The 25061-nt window shown below is 42.7% G+C and overlaps 2 protein-coding genes across 2 annotated transcripts in view; one reads left to right on the top strand and one right to left on the bottom strand.

The window, feature by feature from the left end:
• Nucleotides 1-8519, bottom strand: part of Ash2l (ASH2 like, histone lysine methyltransferase complex subunit) — a 33331-nt gene extending 24812 nt beyond the window's left edge. Inside the window, exons 1-5 of the mRNA XM_004671507.3 lie at nucleotides 8321-8519; nucleotides 7660-7726; nucleotides 7397-7542; nucleotides 1436-1524; nucleotides 1091-1185 (exon numbers count right to left, since the gene is read on the bottom strand). Coding sequence (XP_004671564.1) covers nucleotides 1091-1185; nucleotides 1436-1524; nucleotides 7397-7542; nucleotides 7660-7726; nucleotides 8321-8508 — 585 coding nt within the window. The 5' untranslated portion in view covers nucleotides 8509-8519. The remainder of the gene's footprint in view (nucleotides 1-1090; nucleotides 1186-1435; nucleotides 1525-7396; nucleotides 7543-7659; nucleotides 7727-8320) is intronic.
• A 13105-nt stretch (nucleotides 8520-21624) lies between these two features.
• The window catches only part of Kcnu1 (potassium calcium-activated channel subfamily U member 1), a 108913-nt gene continuing 105476 nt past the window's right edge, over nucleotides 21625-25061 (top strand). The window contains exon 1 of the mRNA XM_045130560.1: nucleotides 21625-21819. Within this exon, the coding sequence (XP_044986495.1) occupies nucleotides 21625-21819 (195 nt within the window). The remainder of the gene's footprint in view (nucleotides 21820-25061) is intronic.

Below are 25061 nucleotides of genomic sequence, written 5' to 3'. Positions count from 1 at the left end.
AGGCCACCCTGAGACTACATAGTAAATTCCAGGTCAGCCTGAGCTACAGTGAAACCCTGCCTCAAAAAAACAAAAATAAAGAAAATATATAAACCCGGATTGTTAGGTTTTAGAGACAAGCACCTTTACCACTGAGCCATCTCTCCCACCCATTTTCTTTCATTTTTAAAATTTATTTACATGTGTGTTTGTGTGGGCACAGTAGGCCTCTTACTGCTGCAAACAAACAATGCCTATGCTTTTTCTGGGCTTTGTAATTGAACCCAGGCCATCAGGCTTTATAAGGAAATGCCTTTAACTGCTGAGTCATCTTCCCAGCCCCTACACTGAACTTTTCATTGAGAAGAATACATTCTAAAACAATGATACCTATCACTGGTGAGCAGTGCATTTTGGGTTGGTATAGGCAAGATGGCTCCTGTGCTCTCCACCTGCATCTGCAGCTCCTGCCTTGCCCAGGTCCCCATAGTTTGGTCCTGTGGGCACTGGGAGACCAAGGATGAGGCAATTAGATGTATGTTCTTGAACATTCTAAGGAAAGCTACATAGCTATGCCACCAGTATATGTGGCCCTTAACCTTGCAGAGAATTAAGGACCAAATTCTGTCTGGTTTTTTTTTTTTTTTTTTTTTTGACACAGACTAAAACAGGAAGATCATGAGTTTGAGGCCAGACTTCATAGTGAGAGCCTGTCTGGAAAAAAAAAAGGCTGGGCATGGTGGCACACACCTCTAATCCCAGCACTCGGGAGGCAGAGGTACGAGGATTGCCATGAACTTGAGACCACCCTGAGACAACATAGTGAATTCCAGGTCAGCCTGGACCAGAGCAACATGCCACATTGAAAAACCAAAAAGTCAAACTAGTTGGAAAAGGGTTCACAGGTTCACACCGAACCTAATTAAGAGATAGTAAAGCTATTTGCTTCTAAAAACCAACCAAATTTATATCAAATTTATATAAGGATTCATAAATAAGCCAAAGGATGTATACTAGGAAATCAGTAAATCACATGAAATCAAAATGAGGTAACTATTGAATCTAAAGTCTTTTTTACTCACAATTGCAATCATAACAACTCCAACTCTACCTTATCTTTGGAGAACATGGTTTTTGGATGTTCATCCTGTGTTCGGGACTGCCATGTGAGGTTTGCCAAAGCGCTAAGGCACATCTCTTTTAAGTCTTCAAAAACAAGAAGGCGAAAAGTTATCTATCATACTCCATTTCTACCATAAGGGAGTATTCAATAAGACAGTCCGTAAAGTAACCACTAGAGCAGCTAAAGTAGAGTCATGATTTGGCCTGAAATAGCAACAACTACTTGGAACTAGACCCCAACCTGATTCCTACCAGCTCTGAGGCTATGGAATGAGTGTGTTAAGCCTTTTCCTCCCCAAGACACAATCATTTTGAAACACTTAATTGCTCTTACTTGCTTGCTTTCGGAGGAAATAGGTGTTCCCGCTATGATGGCACACATTGCAATGGAAACTGTAATTGGTCATGAAAGGTAGACAGGATCTGTGAATCACACAAGTGATACAAATCAGTGAATAAAGAACACATCTTTTTCAAAAAAATATTTATTACATGTATTCACGCTCAAAGTTTTATGAAGAATGAATAAGAATTTTTTTAAATTTAATTAATTTTGAGGAAGACAGAAAGAGTAAGACGGGGAGAGAATGGGCGCACTAGGTACTCCAGTCACTGCAAATGAACTCCAGATACATGTGCTACCTTGTGCTTATGTGGGTTCTGGGGAGTCAAATCTGGGTCCTTTGGCTTTGTAGACAAGCACCTTAACTGCTAAGCCATTTCTTCAACCCAAGAATCAGGAATTTTTTTTGTTGTTGTTTATTTTAATTTATTTATTTGAGAGTGACAGACAGAGGGAAAGAGGCAGATAGACAGAGAGAATGGGTGCACCAGGGCCTCCAGCCTCTGCAAACGAACTCCAGACTGTGCGCCCCCTGTGCATCTGGCTAACGTGGGTCCTGGAGAATGGAGCCTCAAACTGGGGTCCTTAGGCTTCACAGGCAAGCGCTTAACCACTAAGCCATCTCTCCAGCCCAGGAATTTTTTTTTTTTTATATGTGTGGTATGTATGTGGTGTATGTTTGTGTGTGCAGACATGAACATCCCACACACAGAAACCAGAGGAAAATGTTGGGTGTCCACTATTTTTTTTTCCACTTTATTTCCCAGAGACAGATGCTCCTGTTTTTTGGTTTGATAGACCAGGAATTCCCAGCAATCCTTCAGGCTCTGCTCTTGTCAGTGTTGAGGTTACAGGTGTGCCAACTTTTTAAGTGAGTACTGGGGAACACTCACTTCCTCATACTTGCACAGTAAAAGAACTCCTATCTGCTGAGCAAACTCCACTGCTCCTTTTAAAGAAAATATGTTATTTTAAATTTTAATTTATTTGAGAGAAAGAAATAAGCAGGTGTGGGGGGGGAATGGGCATGCCAGGGCCTCCAGCCAATACAAAAGAACTCCAGATGAGTGCGCCTCCTTGTGCACCTGGCTTACATGGTCCTGGGGAAATGAACCTGGGTCCTTTGGCTTTGCAGATAAGTGCCTTAACTGCTAAACCATCTCTCCAGCCCTGGGAAGTATATCTTCTTCTTTAAAAAATTTTTTAAATTTATTTGCAAGGAGACACCCCCCCCCCCCACAAGAGAGAGAAACTGATAAGAGAATGGGCATGCCAGGGCCTCTAGTCACTGCAAATAGACTCCACACACATCCATCACTTTGTGCATTTGGCATTACTTGGGTACTGGGAAGTCAAACCCAGGTCCTTTGGCTTTTCAGGCAAGTACCTTAACCACCAAGCCATCTATCCAGCCCATAGCTCTTTTATTTTTTAAAATTATTTTATTATTCATTTATTTGAAAGAGAGAGAGGGAATGAATAGGTATGCCAGGGCATGCAGCAACTACAGATGAACTCCAGACACATTTGTCACCTTGTGTATCTTGGCTTAGGGGGGTATTGGGGAATTGAACCTGAGTCCTCAGGCTGCAAAGGCATGTACCGTAACAGCTAAGCTATCTCTTCAGCCCTTAAAAATATTTTTTTGAAGGCTGGAAGGATGGCTTAGCATTTAAAGAGTTTGCTTGCAAAGCCAAAGGACCTAGGTTCAATTCCCCCAAGACCCACGTTAGCCAGATACACAAGGGGGTGCACACATCTGGAGTTCGTTTGCAGTGGCTGGAGGCCCTGGTGCACCCATTCTCTCTCTCCCTCCCTCTTTCTCTGTCAAATAAATAAATAAAAAGCAAAAAAAAATTTTTTTGAGGTCTGGAGAGATGGCTTAGCGGTTAAGCGCTTGCCTGTGAAGCCTAAGGACCCTGGTTTGAGGCTCAATTCCCCAGGACCCAGTTAGCCAGATGCACAAGGGGGTGCGCGCGTCTGGAGTTCGTTTGCAGTAGCTGGAAGCCCTGGTGCACCCATTTATCTATCTCTCTCTGCCTCTTTCTCTGTCGCTGTCCAATAAATAAATAAAAGTGATTTAAATATTAAAACATTTTTTTTGAGACAGAATCTTGTTACATAGTCCAACTTGGCCTGCAACTAATTTTATGGCCCTGGCTAACCTTGAACTCAAGATTCTTCTGTCACAGTCTTCAGAGTACTTAAGAAAACACACAGGTGGGCACACCACCTCCACTAACACACATTTTTTTTTTTTGAGACACGGCTATGCTATACAGCCCAGGCTAGCTTCAAATTCACGACAATCCTCAGTCATTTGAGTGCTGTGAATATAAGCATGGGCCACTATGTCTGCTGACATACACTTTCACATACATTTTTTTTTTCCGCCCAGGTTGACCTGGAACTCACTCTGTAATCCCAGATGGATCTCTAAACTCACAGCGATCTCTTTACCTCTGCCTTTTGAGTGCTGGGATTAAAGGCACACACCGGCATGACTTTAACACACACTTTTTGATGAAACATAAAATGGCTTTATCTACCTTGGTGAAAGATAAAATGTTATCATATTCTTATCATATCTTTTTATTTTTATTTTTACCATTTCTTATTTTATTTTTCTCAATTTTTATCAACATTTTCCATGATTATAAAAAATAACCCATGGTAATACCCTCCCTCCCCGCCCCTCACTTTCCCCTTTGAAATTCCATTCTCCATCATATTCCCTCCCCATCTCCATCATTCTACTTACATATATACAATATCAATGTATTAAGTACCCTCTTCCTTTCCTTTCTCTTCCCTTTATATCTCCTTTTTAACTTACTGGACTCTGCTACTGAGTTTTTTCCTTCTCATGCAGAAGCCTAATCATCTGTAGCTAGGATCCACATTCTTATCATATTCTTATATCATGTTCTAGTGTAAAAAGGTCATTAAGGTGGGCTAAAGAGATGGTTCAGGGGTTAAAGCACTTTTCAGCAAAGCCTAATAACCAGAGTTTGATTCCCTAGTACCCACATAAATCAGGTGCTTTTGGAGTTCGTTTGGAGTGGCTAGAGGCCTTGGTATGTCCATTCTCTCTGCTTGTCTTTCTTCTCCCATCTCTTTCTACTTGCAAATAAATTTTAAAAATTTTTTTTTTTTTTTTTAAAAAGGTCATTAAGGGCTGGAGAGATGGCTTAGCAGTTAAGGTGCTTACTTGCAAAGTCAAAGGACTCAGGTTCAATTCTCCGGTACCCAAGTAAGCCAGATGCACAAGGTGACACATGTGTCTGGAGTTCATTTGCAGTGGCTAGAGGCCCTGGAGCTCCCACTCTTTCTCTATTTGCCTCCTGCCTCTTTCCCTCTCTCTCTCAAATAAAATTTTAAGAAGGTCATTAATAAACCAGGCATGGTGGTGTATGCCTTTAATCCCAGCACTTGGGAGGCAGAGGTAGGAGGATCACTGTGAGTTTGAGGCCACCCTGAGACTACATAGCGAATTACAGGTCAGCCTGGACTAGAGAGTGAGGCTCTACCTCGAAAAACAAAAACAAAACAAAAAAAAGGAAGAAAGGAAAAAAAATAAATATTTGAAAAAATACAATGTTTCTTTTGCTATTAATGACCTTTTTTTTTGGTTTTTCAAGGTAGGGTCTCACTCTAATCCAGGCTGACCTGGAATTCACTATGTAGTCTCAGGGTAGCCTTGAACTCATGGCTCAGAGGTTAAGGCACATGCCTGCAAAGCATAACAACATGGGTTTGATTCCCCAGTACCCATGTAAATCTGAATGCACAAAGTGGTGCATGTATCTGGAGCCTGCCTGCAGTAGCTGGAGGCCCTGGTATGCCCACTTTCTTCCTCTATGTACTCCTTGCAAACAAATATCACAATTAAAATTGGGGGCTGGAGAAATGGCGTAGTGGTTAAGGCACTTGCCTGCAAAGCCAAAGGACCCAGGTTCAATTCCCTAGGACTCACATAAGCCAGATGCACAAGGGGGAACACATAATCTGGAGTTTGTTTGCAGCAGCTGGAGGCCCTGGCACACCCATTCTCTCTCTCGTTCAAACAAATAAAGAAAAATAAAATATTTTAAAAAATAAAATTGGCATGCTAGTACATCAAAGTGGAAAGTTCTCACTGGCATCTTGTATAGGTGAGCTTATTATATTTTTTTGAGCATGTACACTAGGCCAGCTGCAAAAGATAAGGTAGTCTAAGACACACTCTCTATGATATCAACAATGTCCTTGGAAAGGACACACAAATGTTTTCTATAAGATCAGTTTATCTGTATTTCTAAAACTCATTGAATGTTTTGGCTGTCAAGCATACAATAAATTATAAAGGAAGGAAGTTCACATAGTTCCTTAATCTGATATACTCTTTAAGAGCATAATATGGACTATTAAGAATATTACAGAAGCCTCATGGTAATCCCAACACTCAGGAGACAGAGGCAGAAGAATCACTGCATGCTCAAACCCAATCTGGCTTATATACAAAGTTCCAGGCTAGCCAGGGCTACATAGTAAGGCCTTGTCTCAAAACAAAGAATGCTGGAGAGCTAGCAGTTATTCCACTGAGAGTCAAAAAAAGTCCACCTGCTAACTGTTCACAAAATCCACTGCAAAAAAAGAACCCTCCTCAATGGAGTTCTACTCAGCGGTAAGGAAAAATGAAGTTATGAAATTTGCAGAAAAATGGAAGGACCTGGAAAGGATTGTACTAAGTGAGGTAACCCAGGCCCAGGAAGCCAAGCGCCACATGTTCTCTCTCATATGTGGATCCTAGCTACAGATGATTGGGCTTCTGCGTGAGAAGGAAAATACTTAGTAGCAGAGGCCAGTAAGTTAAAAAGGAGATATAAAGGGAAGAGAAAGGAAGGGAGGAGGGTACTTAATAGGTTGATATTGTATATATGTAAGTACAATGATTGAGATGGGGAGGTAATATAATGGAGAATGGAATTTCAAAGGGGAAAGTGTGGGGGGGGGAAGGGAGGGAATTACCATGGGGTTTTTTTTTTATAATCATGGAAAATATTAATAAAAATTTTAAAAAATTAAGATATTAAAAAAAAAGAACCCTCCTGCTCTGAATCATGTATTTTTGTTTGTTTGGGTTTTTTGTTTTGGTTTTCGAGGTGGGGTCTCACACTAGTCCAGGCTGACCTGGAATTTACTATGTAGTCTCAGGGTGGCCTCAAACTCACAGTGATCCTCCTACCTCTGCTTCCCGAGTGCTGGGATTAAAGGCGTGCGCCACCATTCCTGGCTGAATCATGTAATTTTATTTTATTTGATACATAGAGAGAAAATGGGCATACCAGGGCTTCTAGCCACTGCAAACTAACTCCAGACACATGTGTCATCCTATGAATCATGTAATTTTAATTCTCTAGTAATGGCTGAGGAAAGTACACAGGACACTTACAGGAGCCAGTTATGTGGTACTGGTTGCTCACAGGCTATTTTCCAGCCCCTCATCACAACTTAAAAATAATTAAATTCTTCCTGGTGCTACACCCAAGGCCTTGCACATGCTAGGTAAGCACTCCACTAAGCAACCAACACTCCAGGCCCTCAGATTTCTGACAACAGGTTTTGTTCACCATATACATCAAATTATTTCTGAAAAATTCAAAACACACAACAGCAGACTTAAGTAATATTATTTCAAATGTGGCTGTATGACTATATAATATTTGGTTATATAGATTTGGCTGTAAGTTCAAAAGCAAGAACAATACCTTCCATTGTTCCTATTAAGGCCATGTGCTCAGTATACAGAAAACATGCTAAAAGAATCACAATTCTTGGTCAACATGCTGCTCACTGCATAGGGAGTAAGAAAGCTGGAAAAACAATTATTTTTTTGCCCACAAACTACTCAGCTGTTGAACATGTTGAAATTTTATAATATCTTCGAATAAGGCTATAAAATGTACTCACGAGGTATCTATGCCAAATGTGTCAGCTGTGAACCATTTTGTACATATTCCACATTGCAGTTCTACCTCTCCCAACTGCCGGCCATTCTCTTCATCTACAGAGCCAGCCTGTGTATCCATTACTTCTGAAGTATCCCCAGCACCTTCCTGTGAACATAAACCAATTAGAGAATCAAACGTGTTGAGCATATTTTCGATCAGTGAAAAAAAATTTGGACAAACCTTCACTTGCCTTGCGAAGACTCATCAAAAAGCAATACTCACCAGTGCATCTTTTCCACTAGAGGATTCTGTCTCCAGGCCACCGCTTACATCAACCAAGTTCGCATCCCTATAAATGAAAGCACTCCAGTAAGAAACTTCCAGAGAAACAAACCTTAATATGCCTATTCCCAAAGATGCTGATCCTAATACCGCTGAACTTCACTCCTACAACTTTCTCAGCTGAGCTGGTTCTGGACTGGATGTCCAAGCGAACCATCTGGATACAGGCAGGAATGTGGTCAAGACAAACACAAACTAGGCCCTCACAGCAGACGTGTGCCACAGCTTGGAACTGATCATGCAGAAATCACAGGGGTGCAACTCTCCCAAGGCTTTCAAAAGGACCGGACTTCCTCCAGTATATCTCAGTAAATAAAGCGGCAGGAGGTGACCACAGCCTTCCACCCGGTGCAAGGGCGGGAAAGGGAACAAGTGCTGCTCTTACCGGAGGAGAGACACGCAGGTAGAGGGGAGGGGCTGGCAACAGGCCAAGCGGCGGGCGGGCTAGCGGTTGCAGGGGGCGGGGCGAGCCGCTGACCGTAGAGACCCCACGGGCCCCCCCGGGGAGTTCGTCGGGGAGCGGGTCTCCGCGTTCTCCGAGGTCCGCGGGACCCCACGAGGGGCGGGTCTCCGCGTTCTCCGAGGCCCGCGGACGACTTACCCGCTTTCAGTCTCCCCAGAGCTGGGTTCCGCGACTGCGGAGGCACACGGCCCTTCTCCAGCCGGAGCGGCGGCTGTCGCTGCAACCGGCTTTGTTTCTCCGTCTTCTGCCGTGGTAGCATTTGCCGGCGCTCCCGGGCCGGCTCCCGCACCCGCACCAAGGCCAGGACCAGCTCCCGCCGCCGCCATGGCTGCCACCTCCCGGCCTTCTCGCGAGAGTTGGGGGGAGTTGCTGCTGGACGCTATACTCTTCAAATGGTAAAGGCCTTTAGTGGGGCCCATCACTGGCTTGAGAACTGCTCACGCTTAGGCCGCCCGCTTTAAGGAAAAGGAAGACCGGCGGGACGACAGAGATGGCCGCAACCTGTACTGGGCCAGTGGCTTGGGTTTCCACTATGATTTACTGTATTTCCTTGAAGAATGTAGCTCACTGCGTGGCAAAAAGTGAAAAAGACTAATCAAATGAGGCGACTTGAGAGCGTCGACTGTGTACAAGCTTTACACCCCGTTTTGCGCAGGGCAAACATTCCTAATTAAATGCGGAAACCGTCTTCTTGAACCACGGACGCTCCCTAGCCCAACCCTGGTGTCCTTTGCACTCCTAGTGTTTGACCATTTTGAGCCAGTTTCCAAATGGCTTGTGGAGAAAATCTAGTCTGTGATTCCAGGTCCTGAGCTAAGAGGTAAGCTAACCAGCAGAGACTTTCCGGCTCAGTTCCACTTGACTTCTCAGGGTCCTGCCCCTGAAGTGTATGGTGTCTTCAGGACTAGGGTCTTATTGTCTAGTTTTGCTGGCAACCAAGACCTCAGGGACTTCCCCAACCAATAACTCTACAGCGGTATCCCTCCCCTGGCAATAGGAACTTCATTTAATAACTCAGGGCTTCTGGTAACAGCATTATCCAACCATACAGGGTACTGCCGTTCACATTCTTGTTTTGTTTTGTTTTGAGGTAGGGTCTGGTTCTAGGCCAGGCTAATCTGAAATTCACTATGTAGTCTCAGGATGGCCTCCAACTCTCGGGAATACTCCAATCGTGGCCTCCCGACTTCCGAGATTAAAGATATGCCCCACCACAACTCCTAACCACATTCTTTTTTTTTTTTTTTTTTAATGGAGGCTCTCACTCTAGCCCAGGTTGACCTGGAATTCACTATGTAGTCTCAGGGAGGCCTGGAACTCATGGTGATCCGCCTACCTCTGCCTCTCAAGTGCTGGGGTTAAAGGCGTGCGCCACAACGCCTGGCTTCCCACATTCCTTCTTATTTTTTTTTAATTATTTATTTATTTATTTAAGAGAGACAGAAAGAATGGGCGCACCAGGGCCTCCAGCCACTGCAAATGAACTCCAGATGCATGAGCTCCCTTGTGCATCTGGCTAATGTGGGTCCTGGAGAATGGAACCGGGATCCTTTGGCTTTGTAGGCAAATGCCTTATCTGCTAAGCCATCTCTCCACCCCCCCCACACATTCTTTTTAAATTAGCTTGCAAAGTGGTTTCCATATGGCTTTTTATTTATTTATTTTTTATGTGAGAGAGAGAGAGAGAGAATTGCTGTGCCAGGGCTTTAGCCACTGCAAATGAACCCCAGATGCATGTGCCACCTTGTGCACATGTGCCACCTGTGTGCATGCATCACCTTGTGCATCTGGCTTACGGGGGTTCTGGGGAGTCAAACTTGGGTCCTTGGGCTTCCAGGCAAGTGCCTTAACTGCTAATCCATATCTCTTGCTCCATATGGCTTTTCCATATATCCTTTGCTTTGATTAGCTCACCTTCAACTCCCTCTTCTCCTGTAGTCCCCCCATCCCCATCACTGCCTGAATGTTTATATCCCTGGTGTTTCCCCACTCTACTCTCATATCAGGTGTGTTATCTTCTTCCCCTGAATGTCTCCTCGCCACATGACCCCTTTCCCACTTCTTGGCCTGTTAACACACACTCCAGCTTGAACACAAATCTAAAAATTAGTAAGAATCTGCATATGGGATACATATGGCCTACCAAAGTTGAACAAAGATAAATAATTTAAGCAGATGTAGAACAAGCAGTGAGATTGAAGTAGCAATTAAAAAAAATATCAGCCGGGCATGGTGGCACACTGCTGTAATCCCAGCCCTCGGGAGGCAGAGGTAGGAGGGTCACGGTGAGTTTGAGGCCACACTGAGACTACATAGTGAATTTCCAGGTCAGCCTGGACTAGAATGAGACCCTACCTCACAAAAAGAAACTCTTGGGGCTAGCAAGATGGTTTGGCAGTTAAGGAATTTGCCTGCAAAGCCTAGTGACTTTCCAGATCCCACCTAAGCCAGACACACAAAGTGACACAAGCACAAGGTTTCACATGCACATTAGGTGGCACACATATCTGGAGTGTGGCTGGAGGCCCTGGCGGGCCAGTTCTCTCTCATAAAATAAAATAAAATAAATAAATATAAAAATATCTCAGGTTGGGGCTGGAGGAATGGTTTAGTGGTTAAGGAACTTGCCTGCAAAGATAAAGGACCCATGTTCAATTTCCTAGCACCCATGTTAGCCAGATGCACAAGGTGGCACATGCATCTGGAGTGTGTTTACAATGGCTGGAGGCCCTGGCATGCTCATTCTCTCCCCCAAATAAATGAATAAATAAATAAATTTAAATCTGGGCATGGTGGTGCATGCCTTTAATCCCAGCACTTGTGAGTCAGAAGTAGGTTTGCTGTGAGTTTGAAGCCACCCTGAGACTACATAGTGAGTTCAAGGTAAGCCTGGGCTAGAGCGATATCCTACCTTGAAAAATCAAAAACCAAACAAACAAAAAAGCTCTCCTAAAGCCTAAGGACCCAGGTTGAATTCCCCAGTATCTACTTAAGCCAGATGCACAAGGTGGTACATAAGTCTGGAGTTCGTTTGCCCATTCTCTTTTTCTTTAGCTGCCTCTCTTTCTTTCTTTTCCTTTCCTTTCTTTTCTCTTTCTTTCTTTTTTTTTGTTTGGTTTTTCAAGGCAGGGTCTCATTGTAGCTCAGGCTGACCTGGAATTCACTATGTAGTCTCAGGGTGGCCTTGAACTCACAGCGATCCTCCTATCCCTGCCTCCCTACTGTGGTGCATGCCACCACACCTGACTAAATACCTGCCTCTCTTTCTTTCTCTCTTAAATAAGTAAATAAATAAATAATAAAAAAAAAATCTCCCAGCTAAACAAAATGCTTCTGAACTGAGGATGTAACTTCTGGACCTACACCTTTAATCCCAGCATTTAGGAGGCAGAGGTAGGAGGATCATTGAGTTCAAGACCACCTGGAAAAACAAAATAACCATTAACAAAAAATTCCAAGAAACGAAATGACCCTAGATGTGTAAATCACAACATGGTGTTACAAGAAATATGAAAAGTCAAGGTCCCAGTGGATTTACTGGTGAATTTTACCAGACCTTCAATGAAGAACTAGCACCAATGCTTCTGAAACTATTCCATGTAATAGAAAAAGAAGAAACACTACTAAACTTTTGATGAGGCTAGAATTATTGTTACTTTAAAGAGGTGTATCTTAGATCACTTTATCTTCAGCATCTGGCCTAGTATACTTCTTTAGGTCTGCTAAAAAATTAATACTTTTTTTTTTTTTTTTTTTTGAGTAAAGGTCTTACATAACCCAGTCTAGCCTTGAACCCTCATTCTCCTGCCTTTGCCTCTCAAAATTCTGGGATTGCAAGGCCACCATTACCCAGCTCAAGGCTCTCCTTTCATCACACTGTTTCTCAAGGCTTCTTTTCTTGTCCTTATTTGTGGGCTTCTTTTTAAAAACTATAAATACACATTTATTTATTTTTTTTAATATACATTTTTTTTCTTTTTTTTTAATTTTTATTAACATTTTCCATGATTATAAAATATATCCCATGGTAATTCCCTCCCTCCCCACCCCCACACTTTCCCATTTGAAATTCCATTCTCCATCATATTACCTCCCCATTACAATCATTGTAATTATGTGGTGGTTTGATTCAGGTGTCCCCCATAACACTAGGTGTTCTGAATGCTAGGTTCCCAGCTGATGGATATTTGGGAATTAATGCCTCCTGGAGGGAGTGTATTGTTGGGGGCGGGCTTAAGGGCTTTATAGCCAGTTTCCCCATGCCAGTCTTTGGCACACCCTTCTGTTGCTGTGGTCCATCTTCTGTTGGCCAGGGGGTGATGTCCACCCTCTGCTCATGCCATCGTTTTCCCCTGCCATCATGGAGCTTCCCCTCGAGCCTGTAAGCCAAATAAACCTCTTTTTCCCAGAAGCTGCTCTTGGTTGGGTGATTTCTACCAGCAATGCGAACCGGACTGCAACAAATTACATATATACAATATCAACCTATTAAGTATCCTCCCCTCTTCCTTTCTCTACCCTTTATGTCTCCTTTTTAACTCACTGGCCTCTGCTACTAAGTATTTTCATTCTCACGCAGAAGCCCAGTTAAAGACACATTTAAATTTTAGGTAACAAACACAACTTTTCTGAGGGGGGTTGTGGACGACACATTCTCTACTTAGTAAATATTGACCTCTGGTGGCAAGAACTTCGAAGCACAACCTTGCTCTGATGCTGAAGCTGTAATGAAGGTCGCTGGTCAGGGTCAGGGGTAGCAAGAGGAGGAGTTACTAGCTCAGAGAATGCCATTTTGTGCTTTGGCTTTCTTGACAAGCAAATATCTTGCCACCAAATTGCTGTGATTTCTCCTTTCATTATCTCTCTTGACCAAAGATATTTTCCCCCATTGTCAGCTCCATGCTTATTAGAAGTGAAAGTAGATATATTTTACCAAATAAGCTTACTGATAGTCCTTACATTAGTCCTTAGTGATGTTTCACCATCACAGGTTTTCTTTATTTCCTCCAAAAACATTTGGATGGGCTGAAGATGCTCCCCTCCACCATCTGCTTTCACAGATGGAAGAGCAGAGACTTGTGTCTGAGACTTGGCTTACCCCTTATCAGAAGAATGAGAACTAGGTGCTGAACAGTGCAGCACACAATCATTTGTACCCCGGCACTTACCTCCACAGCTTTTGCATATTATATTACAAACCCCATTACAAGGAGATGCTGAGAAAAGATTAAATATAATAATTTTCTACATCATGGGCATTTCACATAAATGCAGTGTTTTTTATTTTTATTTTTATTTTTTTTGAGGTAGAGTCTTACTCTAGCCCAGGCTGGCCTGGAATTCACTATGTAGTCTTAGGCTGGCCTTGAACTCACAGCAATCATCCTGTTGATTCAGGATTTTTGGGTTCTGGAAGGGTCTTCCAGAATTTGTGAACCCCAAGTTTTGGGTTCTATCCTACATTTAATAAAGAATTAATAAAGATGGACTCAAGAAGGATAAATGCAGTTTTAAACAACTCTAATATAATTACAACACTGATGAAGAAAGCCAGAAACACCAATAAAGAGGATGGCTTTGCTCTTTGATGTGGAAAAGAACAGAGCTGTATGAATACATAAAATGCAGTCCTAGAAGATGTTAACTAATTTCAGGGCATTTTACTTGCTTTTTAAAAATTTTATTTTTATTTGAGACAGAGAAAGGGAGAGAAAGACAGAGAATGGGCATGCCAGGACCTCTAGCCACAGCCCATGTGCTTTTGGCTTATGTGGGACCTGGAGAATTGAACCTGGGTCTTTAGCCTTCACAGGCAATTGCCTTAACTGCTAAACCATTTCTCCAGCCTGTCATTTGCTTTATACACATACTTTGTATCACTGTAGTTTTGTTAAGATGTGTGGATTAAAAGAAATTTTGAACCATGTGTGGCCCAGCATGCCTTTAATCTCAGCCCTCAGGAGGCAGAGGTAGGAGAATTGCCATGAATTTTAGGCCACCCAGAGAGTACATAGTGAATTCCAGGTCAGCCTGGGATAATGTGAGACCCTATTTGGAAAAATAAAAAAAGAGAAATTTCAAGTTTGGGAATTTAGTGTATCATTGGTGTTTTAGTTCCTCTCATAAAATAATCTGAAAACTGCCCTGGGATCACCAATCCAAAGATAAAGAGGTATCCTTTCATATCCTGCCAAAGGTGGCAAGGAGAGAGGTGGGGGGGGGCAGGCGGAGGGGGGAGGGGTTGGGGAAGACTGTTCCCATGAGCACGCCAACTCAGTGGGGGCTGATACTGACAAATGGCTTTCATCTGTTGGTGACACTCCAAACAGATGCAGTTCAATGTAATTAGGCTCACACCGAACCTAGAAGAATAATGCCACCAGACTCTGGGACAATTCTTGGTGATTTGCTGTGGCCTTTCAATTCCAAATAGAAGCCATAGAGAGGGCATGTAATAGGCAGCCTGGTATCCAGAATGCAGCAGGAGCTGCCAACTGTGTGCCCCTGTTGCCCTCCCCTCCCTGCTCTTACAGCTGGGCAGTAAGCATTCCCACAAGCATGCCCATTATCACAAGCTTGATGTTCAGCTGTCCTGGCTGCGGAAGAGACTGAATGCGTCATTCATTCTCAGAAAAGGTTCTCAGGACTCTCAAGATTATATATGACCATAATGTATATAATCATATATATGATATTTTACATACAATTCCATTCATTAAAAAAAAAAGATGAAAATATCTCAAAAGATAAATAGAAAAAGCCTGAATAGAAAAGAGAAGCGGTTTTAGGTGAGTTTGAAACAGCTCAGAGGCCGTTGTGTTATAGCACCAGGATTCCACTCTTCAATTTTTCTTCCACTTTTTTTTCTTTCATTTTTTTCAAGGTAGGGTCTCACTCTAGCTCAGGCTGACCTGGAATTCACTATGGAGTCTCAGGGTGGCCTTGAACTCACAGTGACCCTCCTACCTCTGCCTCCTGAGTGCTGGGATTAAAGGTGTGCTCCACAACATCCGGCTTCAAATTCATCTTTTAAAGAAGTTTATGTATGTTCACGTGTGTGCGGCTGTACGTATATGAGCATGCATGTGGAGCCCAGAGGACAAGCTTCGGTGTCATCCTCAGGAACGGTGTCCATCTTTTTTTTTTTGTTTTGTTTTTTGAGGTAGGGTCTCACTCTAGCCCAGGCTGACCTGGAACTCACTATGGTGTCTCAGGGTGGCCTCGAACTCATGGTGATCCTCCTACCTTTGCCTCCCGAGTGCTGGGATTAAAGGCATGCGCCACCACGCCTGGCTCTTTTTTCTTTTTTAATTAGAATGTTTGTTTGTTTTTTTTATGAGAGAGGGAATTGGCACACCAGCGTCTCCATCCATTGCAATCAAACTCCAGATGCATGTGCCATCTAGTACACATGTGCGACCTTGTGAGCTTGCATCGCCTTGTGTGTCTGACTTACATGGGATCTGGAGAGTTTAACATGGGTCCTTAGTCTTTGCAGGCAAGCACTTTAACCACTAAGCCATCTCTCTAGCCCCTGTCCCTCTTTTTTGATACAAGGTCTCTCATTGGCCTGGAGCTCACCAATTAGATTAGATTGGCTGGCCAGAGAGCCCCAGGAATCCTCTGGTCTCTACCTCCCTAGCATTTTTTTGTTTTGTTTTGTTTTGTTTTTCAAGGTAGGGTCTCACTCTAGCCCAGGCTGACCTGGAATTCACTATGTAGTCTCAGGGTGGCCTTGAACTCACAGTGACCCTCCTACCTCTGCCTCCTGAGTGCTGATATTAAAGGTGTGTGCCACCACCTCTGGCTCTCCCTTGCATTTTTACATGGGGATTAGGGATAACACTCAGGTCTTCATGCTTGCAGGTCAAGCAAGACCCTTAGATATTGAGCTGCCTACCCAGCACCCCCCCCCAATTCATTTATTAAAGAAGATATTTCTCACCTAAAAGGCTACCCAGAGATGATGTTCTTTTTTGTTTTGCTTTGTGCTTTTCAAGGTAGGGTCTCACTCTAGTCCAGGCTGACCTGGAAGTCACTATGTGGTCTCTGGGTGGCCTGAACTCATGGTGATCCTTCTACTTCTGGCTCCCTAGTGCTGGGATTAAAGGTGTGCAACACTGTGCCCGGCTCTTTGTTCATTTTTTGAAAGGATCCATTTGGGGAATGAGCTTAGACACTGAGTAAGATAGGAAGTTTATGATCCATTAGAAAAATAGTCTAAGAAAAAAGATAGGAAAAGATTCCTAACATGTAGATTCTGAGAGAAGTCTTTTTGTAAACCTTGTAGTGACAACTTCCATAAATGTAGACAATATACCACAGCCATAACCCTTTCTCATCACCCTCCCAAGATCTCCCTCCACTGATTCTCTTCTTCTTTCCAACTAGTCTCTCTTAAATTTAATTAATTAATTAATTTTAATTAATTTGATTTAAGAGAGACAGAGGCAGAGAGAGAGAGAATGGGCACGCCATAGCCTTAGGCTGCTGCAAATGAACTCCAGACACATGTGCCACCTTATGCAGCTGGTTTATGCGGGTCCTGGGAATAGAACCTGGGTCCTTTGGCTTTACAGGCAAATGCCTCAACTGCTAAGCCATCCCTTCAGTCCTATCATCCCTTTTGATGAAAACTAAACAAGGGCTAAAAAAGAAAGAAAAAGCCAGGCATGGTGGCACATGCCTTTAATCCCAGCACTCGGAGGCAGAGGTAAGAGGATTGCTGTGCGTTCAAGGCCAGCCTGAGACTACATAATGAATTCCAGGTCAGCCTGGGCTAGAGCGAATCCCTACCTCAAACACACACACACACACACACACACACACAATAAAAAGCTTGGCATGATGGTGCAGATCTTTAATCCTAGCACTCAGGAGGCTAGGGTAGGAGGATTGCCAGTAGTTCAAGGCCAACCTGGACCACAGAGTGAGTTCCAAGTCAGCCCAGGTTCTAGTGAGACCTACCTTCAAAGAACAAACACAACAAAGAAATGAAACTGTGGCTAGAAATGCAGTTCAATAGTAGAGCACTTGCCTGGCTTGCATGAGACCCTGTGTTCTATCCTCAGAACTTAAAAAAAAAAAGGAAATATAAAGTGTTAAAGTCACATAAGCAGCTAACATGGTTCCATATACACACATTGGAAAATTGACGTTTTATTTTTCATTGTATTTTATTACAATCTATTTATTTGAGAGAGAGAGAGGGCATGCCAGGGCCTTCTGCCACTGCAAATGAACCCAAATTCATGTGCCACCTTGTGCATCTGGCTTATGTGGGTCCTGGGGAATCTAACCTGTGTTCTTTGGCTTCACAGACAAGTGCCCTAACAGCTAAGCCATCTCTCCAGCTTCTGTTTTTTTTTTTTGTTGTTTGTTTGTTTGTTTTTGTTTTTTTGTTTTTTGAGGCAGAGCCTCACTCAGCTCAGGCTGACCTGGAATTCACTATGCAGTCTCAGGGTGGCCTTGATCTCACGGCAATCCTCCTACCTCTGCCTCCCGAGTGCTGGGATTAAAGGAGTGCACCATCACGCCTGGCATTTTTTTTTTTTAAAGCAAGGTCTATAGGTAGCCCAGGCTGACCTGGAACTCATGACAATCCTCCTGAGTGTTGGAATTAGTCATACTCCACCACACCTGGTGTCATTTTGAGCAACATTTCCTGAGCAATGGGCACATTCCTTATCAGGGAGATGCTTATCCCAAAGCAGTGTGTGCTGAGCTCCAATCCCTCTAAACCCAATGTCCTGGTATCACAGCAATCTTCAGCCTTGAATGACTATGGCGTGAATGGAGGCCTAGTATTTCTTAACTGATGGTTGCCCAATCATGTAGATGTCCTTTGGGGATATGAAATAAACCTTTGCTTGTAGGAATGATAATAATAATAATAACATTTTGGGTTGTACAGTAAATCAAAATATGCATGTCATTGTGACACTTGCTATGTTAAAACATGATAGATAATCAGATTTCTGGGCCCTGTAAAATAGTGTTACTGTAATACTCTGTTGGCCGCCTGCCCTGTTTACATTAAACAGGATATTTGGTAAACTTTTCTATAAAAAAATAATAAAATGAACAGTTTAAGATTCTAAAGGGCAACATTACAATAAAATTCAGTGTTTTCAAAAGCAGTGCAAGCCAAGTGTCCTGACTGCATGCCCTTAGTCCCAGCCCTAGGGAGGGTGAGGTAGGAGGATCACTGGGATATTGAGGCCAACCTGGGTACAAGGACAGCCCAGGCTAGAACAAGACCCTACCTCAAAATAAATGAATAAAAAGCATCATTGCATACCTGTGTTCTATGTGCTGCTATGTGCATTTAGATCTAACATTATGGGCTGGAGAGATGGCTTAGTTGTTAAGGCATTTGCCTGCAAAGCCTAAGGACCATGATCAACTCTCCAGATCCCATGTAAGCCTGACCCATGAAGGTGAGGCAAGCACAGGTCACACATGCCCACTAGGTGGCGCAAGAGTCTGGAGTTAGGTGGCAGTGGCTGAGGCCGTGGGGTGCCAATTTTCTTTCCCTCCCTCTCTAAAATAATGAAATAAAATAAAATATGACATTCTTACTCTCCTGTCTCACAGGTGGCATATTCCCTGAAAAGAGTAAAATTTTTAGATAGCAAATGTGAATTCAAACCCATTATAAACTATATTTCCCCAGAACATTTGAGTGTCTAGCAGTAAATTATAAAGATCTGTACAAAATGGAGCAATTCTAATCAAATGACTGATGTATCAAAGAAATTCGTCTGAACTAACCAAAGATAATTCAGTAGTAGGATGTTCAGTTCTTAGATTCCATCTTAAAGAGCCCCAATAATTACTCAGAAGTTGCTCAGGATCTGTGCTTGTATTTGCTGGCTCTCAGCTTCCACTTGCCCAACCCTGTCTTCTCCCACCAACTCATCTCACCAGAATTCCCTGTCCCCCCCCCCCCCCCCCCCCCGCGCTCTGCCAATTTGATTTAGGAAAGTCAGAGAAGTCCTTTCACAAACGAAATCCAATCACTTTTCTTCTTTAAGCCACTTCAAATGTTCTTTAAGCCACTTCAAATGTTTTCTCTGGGTCTAGGATAAAGCTATATTTTTGTGTTTGCTGTTGTTTTTTGAGGTAGGGTCTTGCTCTAGCCCAGGCTGACCCGGAGTATGTAGTCGCAGGCTGGCCTTGAACTCACAGAAATCCTCCTACTTTGGCCTTCCCAGTGCTGGGATTAAAGGTGTGTGCCATCACACCTGGCCCTAATCCTATGGCTTTTACATTATTTCCACCCAATTTTTGTGATATTCCCTGGGCCTTGGAGGGGGTGTCATAGATGTCCCAGTAGTTACTGTGTTTCATTATTTTGTAACCAAAAAAAAAAATCCATTAATTATATTTTTTTGAGTAAGTGAGTGAGTGAAAGAGAGAGAGAGAGAGAGAGAGAGAGAGAGAGAGAGAGAGAGAGATCACATATGGAGATGCCAGGGTCTATTGCCACTGCAAAGGAACTCCAGATGCATGTGCCACTTCATGTGTCTGGCTTTACATGATTCCTGGGAAATTGAACTTGGGCTACCAGTTTTTACAAGAAGGTGCCCGTAACCTCTGTGCCATCTCCCCAGCTCTGAATTTTATTTTTACTAGTTTATCAAGTATTAGTAAAGTTCATTTTTTTAGTAATTGCGAAAAGTTATATTGCTTCAATATATTCTACTTCCCAAGTTCTAAATGCCAAAATTACCCACCAAGCTGCAAATGACATGTCTTCCCTAATCACATGTCCACCAAGACAAAATAACTAGGGAGCCATGAGAAAAGCTATCAAATTTAAACCTGCTAGCAAAGTGCGTGGCACTTAATTGCATCAACATCCCCACACGTACACATGTGCTGCACGCCCAGTATGGGGGGCACTGCCCTCCTCAGAACAGTTTGCAGTGAGAAGTGGGAAAGAAGGAGAGAGAGGTGAGGACAACTTGGGCTAAAGTCCATATAGATTCAGTACTTTATTCACGCAACAAATATTTCTGAGAATCTGTGACTTATTCAGTTACCAAATATTCGTTAAATTCATGACTTGCAAGGTGTGTGTCATGTGTAATACTAGACTCAGGGCACTTCCTAGTGAGTGTGTAAAACAGGTGTGATCCCCTGTGCTTGTGGAGCTCACAGCCTTATGGGAAAAGATAGAAAATGAGCCAGACAGGGCTGGAGAGATGCGCTTGCCTGTGATGCCTTCTGCCTTAGTGTCTGGAATCCTGAGATCCTGAAACTACAGGTCTGGGCCACTGTACCCAGCTGGTCGTCTTTTCTTGTATTGTTTTATGCTTTGCAAAATACAGACTCCCAGCAATAATTCTATCAAGTAGATGTTACGTTTAACATAAAATAAAAGTGAAAATTATAGTGATTTGTTAGATATTTCAACAGAAGGATCTCAGGTGGTGCTCAGAACTCCTAATACCTAGACCAGAATTCATAGTAATGTCACCACAGTCCAGTGACAAGGTATTGTGGAAAGGATGACAGGGAAGCTTAAAGGCGGGAAGTAAAACTGCAAAGCAGTCCAGGAAATGTCTTAGTTGTCTCCTGAGAATATTGTGCCACAAAGAGCAGTAAGGGTGGGCTCCCAAAAACCATACAGTTCACCCCTGAGTCTCATCATTTCCTGTCAGGTCATCTTCATAATAACTGGGGTGAGATAGGTCCCATTGGCCATTGACATTCACCTGACACTCAAGGCATGATGTTGCTACACCTTTGAAAACAGAGAAAGAAAAACACTTCTGGGCTGCAAAGATGGCTCAGCAATTAAACACACTTACTTTAAAAGCCCGGCAGCCTGGGTTCGATTCCTCACTACTCATGTAAAGCCAGGTACATACACAAAGTGGCATGCATCTGGAGTTGATCTGTAGCGGCAAGAGGTTCTGTGAGTAAATAAATAAATAATATCAGAAAGCAACAAAAAACTCCACATTTCCTTCATTCTGAACTTTGCATCAGTTGAATCTGTCTTTTTCAGAGGATAAACAGAATATTTAAGTAATTCTGCTTCTGAAGTTATTGAGAATGTAACATCCTTCCAGAGAGATACAGGATCAGCCGATAAGATGTTTTTGCGTGTACTTCACAAAACTTGAGGGTGTTTGTTTGAACAAGCCAATTCAAGCAGAAAGCCAGCTGATGACAGCCTCAGAAGATACGGTTTCTCAAGGTCACAGAAAAAGGACAGTTGAATCTAGAATTCTCTTCTAATACCTGTCCATGTGGTAGACCTGTAGCTTTCCCTGTAGCTGTGGATTAATTTGTAATCTGTGAGTTGTACCATAGTGGCTGGCCTCTTGTTCCTGGAATAGGATGATGTAATCCAAGGAAGTTTATCACCCAGAACTGTTGCTAGGTGATCATGACATCACAGAATAGAAAGTCAACTCTGTGGCTTCAAGATGTATCAAAGATGGATACAATCTTTTAGTTCGACAGAGGTGGAGAAAATATCCTGCACAATCGAGATCCAAGCAGCATTTGTTCTCTCCTCGGTTGTGACCTTCTTTGGTGGACTCATCATCTTAATAACTTTCAGATTATTATTGAAATGCTTAAGAAAATGTCAAAGAGTCAAGGGGGCAGGAATAGTCTTGGTCAGTTTCCTTCCTTGTAACCCCTGTGTGGGAAGATCAAAGATTGGTTTGGCATGTATCGGTGTTTAGCAAGCATTTTAGGTTTGACTTAATTTTTCAGATTAACAGAGTTGGCTCTAGTCTGGTACTCCAGAAAGGGCAGAAAATAGGACACTGGGCCAAAAGTCCTGAGCCTGTAGGCTCATGACTCTGCAGGTTCACCCTTGGAGGAAGCAATGTTCTGTATGGCTGGCCACGAAAGTGAGCTCTGAAAACCAGGTCACCATTCTGAAAAGAATCTTCATATACATTGATTGTACCTGTGTTTGAAATCTGTAAAAACAAAACAAAACAAAAATAGTTAAAGGTTTGGTGGTAAATGACTATAAATCTCAGTACTTGGGACACTGAGGTAGGAGGGTTGCTGTGAGTTTGAGGCCAGCCTGGGCTAAATGAGACCTTGTCCCAAGAAAAAGAAAGAAATGAAGGAAAAAGTTTTGCTAGTGTGGTGGTTTGAATGTAAAATTTTCCCCACTTGTTCCCCACTTGGTGGCGCTACTTGAGAAGGTCGTGTAGCCTTTAGGTGTCCCTAAGGGTGACCTTTGAGTTATTACAGTCCATCTCCACTTGGTGGTGCTTTTTAGCTTTCTACTTCCTCCTTGTTGGAGAGTTGTAATTTCTCCATAAAGGTATATTTGAAATTATTTTTACAGGCATAAGTGTGATTTTATTATTTCTTATAGCCAATTTGATTTTCCCACAAAAGTTACTACCAATTTTGAAATGAAATTTAAATGAGTGTCTTATGTTATATGGAATATTTTTAGAAATCTATTGCCAGGAGCTGGGTGTGATGGTGCATGCCTTTAATCTCAGCATTCAGGAGCCTGAGGTCGTAAGTTCAAGGCCAGCCTGGAGCTACAAAGTGAGTCTCAGTCTGCCTGGGCGAGAGTGAGACCCTGACTCAAAAAACTTATCTATTCTCAGTATTGAGAGAATATACAAGCGAAGTCACATGTATTACAAGGCAAATCATTATCAAGGTGTGGATTCTATTAAGGAGTTCTTTAATGAAACAATAAGAACAGAATGAAGTGATCTTGAAACATTAACCCCTATGTAAAATGAGCTTTTTAGAAAGTGCAGTGTCTTTCAGCTTGGGGCAGCTGGCTGTCATCACTGCCTGTCTTCCTGGTTGTTCTGGGCTGTGTTAGCAGCCACATGTACTTGCTCAGACCCCTGCCCTTCCTCAGCACTTGACCTAAGTCATTTAAATTTGTCAATACTTTGTTTTTTTTATCAATATAAATTTTATTTTAAAATATTTTATTATTTAAAATTTTCTTTTATTATTATTAACAACAACATATTTCGTATGGATGCATCATGTGTTGGTACCCTTTTTCCCCTCATCCCTGCCTCCATTCCATTCAGAACCCTCCTCAGTGGGGCTGCAGGTGTTTCTGGCTGCTCCCACAATGCAAAAATATTTTGTTTTTATTTATTAAAGACAGAATGGGCACACTAGGGCTTCTAGCCACTGCAAATGAACTCCAGACGCATGTGCAACCATGTGTAGCTGGCTTACATGGGTCCTTAGGCTTTGCAGGCAAGTGCCTTACTGCTAAGCCATCTCTCCAGCCCTAAAATTGATTTTTTTTAAAAAAAATTATTTACTTGAGAGCAAGAGAGAGAGAGAATAGTTATGCCAATGTCTCCTGCCATTGCAAATGGCTTCAAAATATATGTGCCACTTTGTGCATCTGGCTTTCCATGGTGGGTAGTGGGAATTGGGCCCAGGTCATCAAGCCTTATAAGCAAGTGCCTTTAACCACTGAGCAATCTCCCCAGCCCCAAATTTACAATTGATTTAATGAGACCTACTTTCTCTACAAGTGTAATATGTACAGCCATTCCTTTTTTGTTATTATTTTCAAGGCAAGGTCTAGCCCAGGCTGACCTGGAATTCACTCGGTAGTTTCAGGCTGGCCTCAGACTCACAGTGATCCTCCTACCTCTGCTTCCTGAGTGCTGGGATTAAAGGCCTGTGCTACCATGTCCAGATCTTTCTTTTCTTTTTTTTTTTAAATTTTGTTGATGATCTCCAAACATATACACACTATACCCCTCCCACCACCTTACTTCCCCCCACAACCCCTCTCCACTGAATCCTTTCTTCTTTCCATTCATCCCTGTTCTATTCTGATATCATCATTTTTCCCCTCCTGTGTTAGGCAAGTCTTATGTAGGTATCATCAGTCACTGTGAGGTCATGAATGCCACAGCCACTTTGCCTGTACAGGCATTCTTTAGGTGCAAGAAAAGTTTATAAACTCAGGAAAATGAGACACCAAATAAGAAAGTAAAAACAACATAAAATTGTTGGATTTTTCTCCATCCCCTTAAAAAAAAATCAAATACATGGGCTGGGGAGATTGCTCAGTGGTTAAAAGTGCTTCCTTAGGGCTGGAGAGATGGCTTAGTGGTTAAGTGCTTGCCTGTGAAGCCTAAGGACCCCAGTTTGAGGCTCGATTCCCCAGGACCCACGTTAGCCAGATGCACAAGGGGGTGCACGCATCTGGAGTTTTGCAGTGGCTGGAAGCCCTGGCGTGCCCATTATCTCTTTCTCTCTTTGTTGCTCTCAAATAAATAAGAATAAACAAAAAAAATTTAAAAAAAGTGCTTGCTTAGGCCTGGGTTGGTCCCGGTTTGATTCCCCAATATCCATGTAAATCCAGATGCTCAAAGTGGAACATGAATCTTCAATTCATTTGCAGAGGCCAGACACCTGAGTGTGCTCATATTCTTTCTCTTTCTGTCAATAAAAATACTTAAGAAAAATCAGATATATAGCTTATCACCTAAAATCAATCTTGAAGGGTTTGTTTTGTTTTGTTCATGTATCATGACAGGAAAAAGAAAGAAAACCCATTCTTCCCAGAGCACAAAGAAGCATGCTGCTTCTCATTTATTAATGTGTGTGTGTGTGTGCATGTGTGTGTGCGTGTGCATGTGTGTGTGTGTGTGTGCATGTGTGTGCATGTGGAGGTCAGAGTGCCACTTTAAGATGTCCGTGCTTCATTTTCTTTTCTTTTTTTCTTTTTCTTTTGGTTTTTTATCGAGGTAGGGTCTCACTTTGGTCCAGGCTGACCTGGAATTAACTCTGTAGTCTCAGGACGGCCTTGAACTCATGGCAATCCTCCTACCTCTGCCTCCCGAGTGCTGGGATTAAAGGCGTGCGCCACCACGCCCAGCTCGTGCTT

The sequence above is a fragment of the Jaculus jaculus genome, chromosome 12, assembly GCF_020740685.1.
Source record: "Jaculus jaculus isolate mJacJac1 chromosome 12, mJacJac1.mat.Y.cur, whole genome shotgun sequence".
Taxonomy (NCBI): Eukaryota; Metazoa; Chordata; class Mammalia; order Rodentia; family Dipodidae; genus Jaculus; species Jaculus jaculus.
Note: the sequence above shows the minus strand (reverse complement) of the source record. Positions and strands in the feature narration are given on the sequence as shown.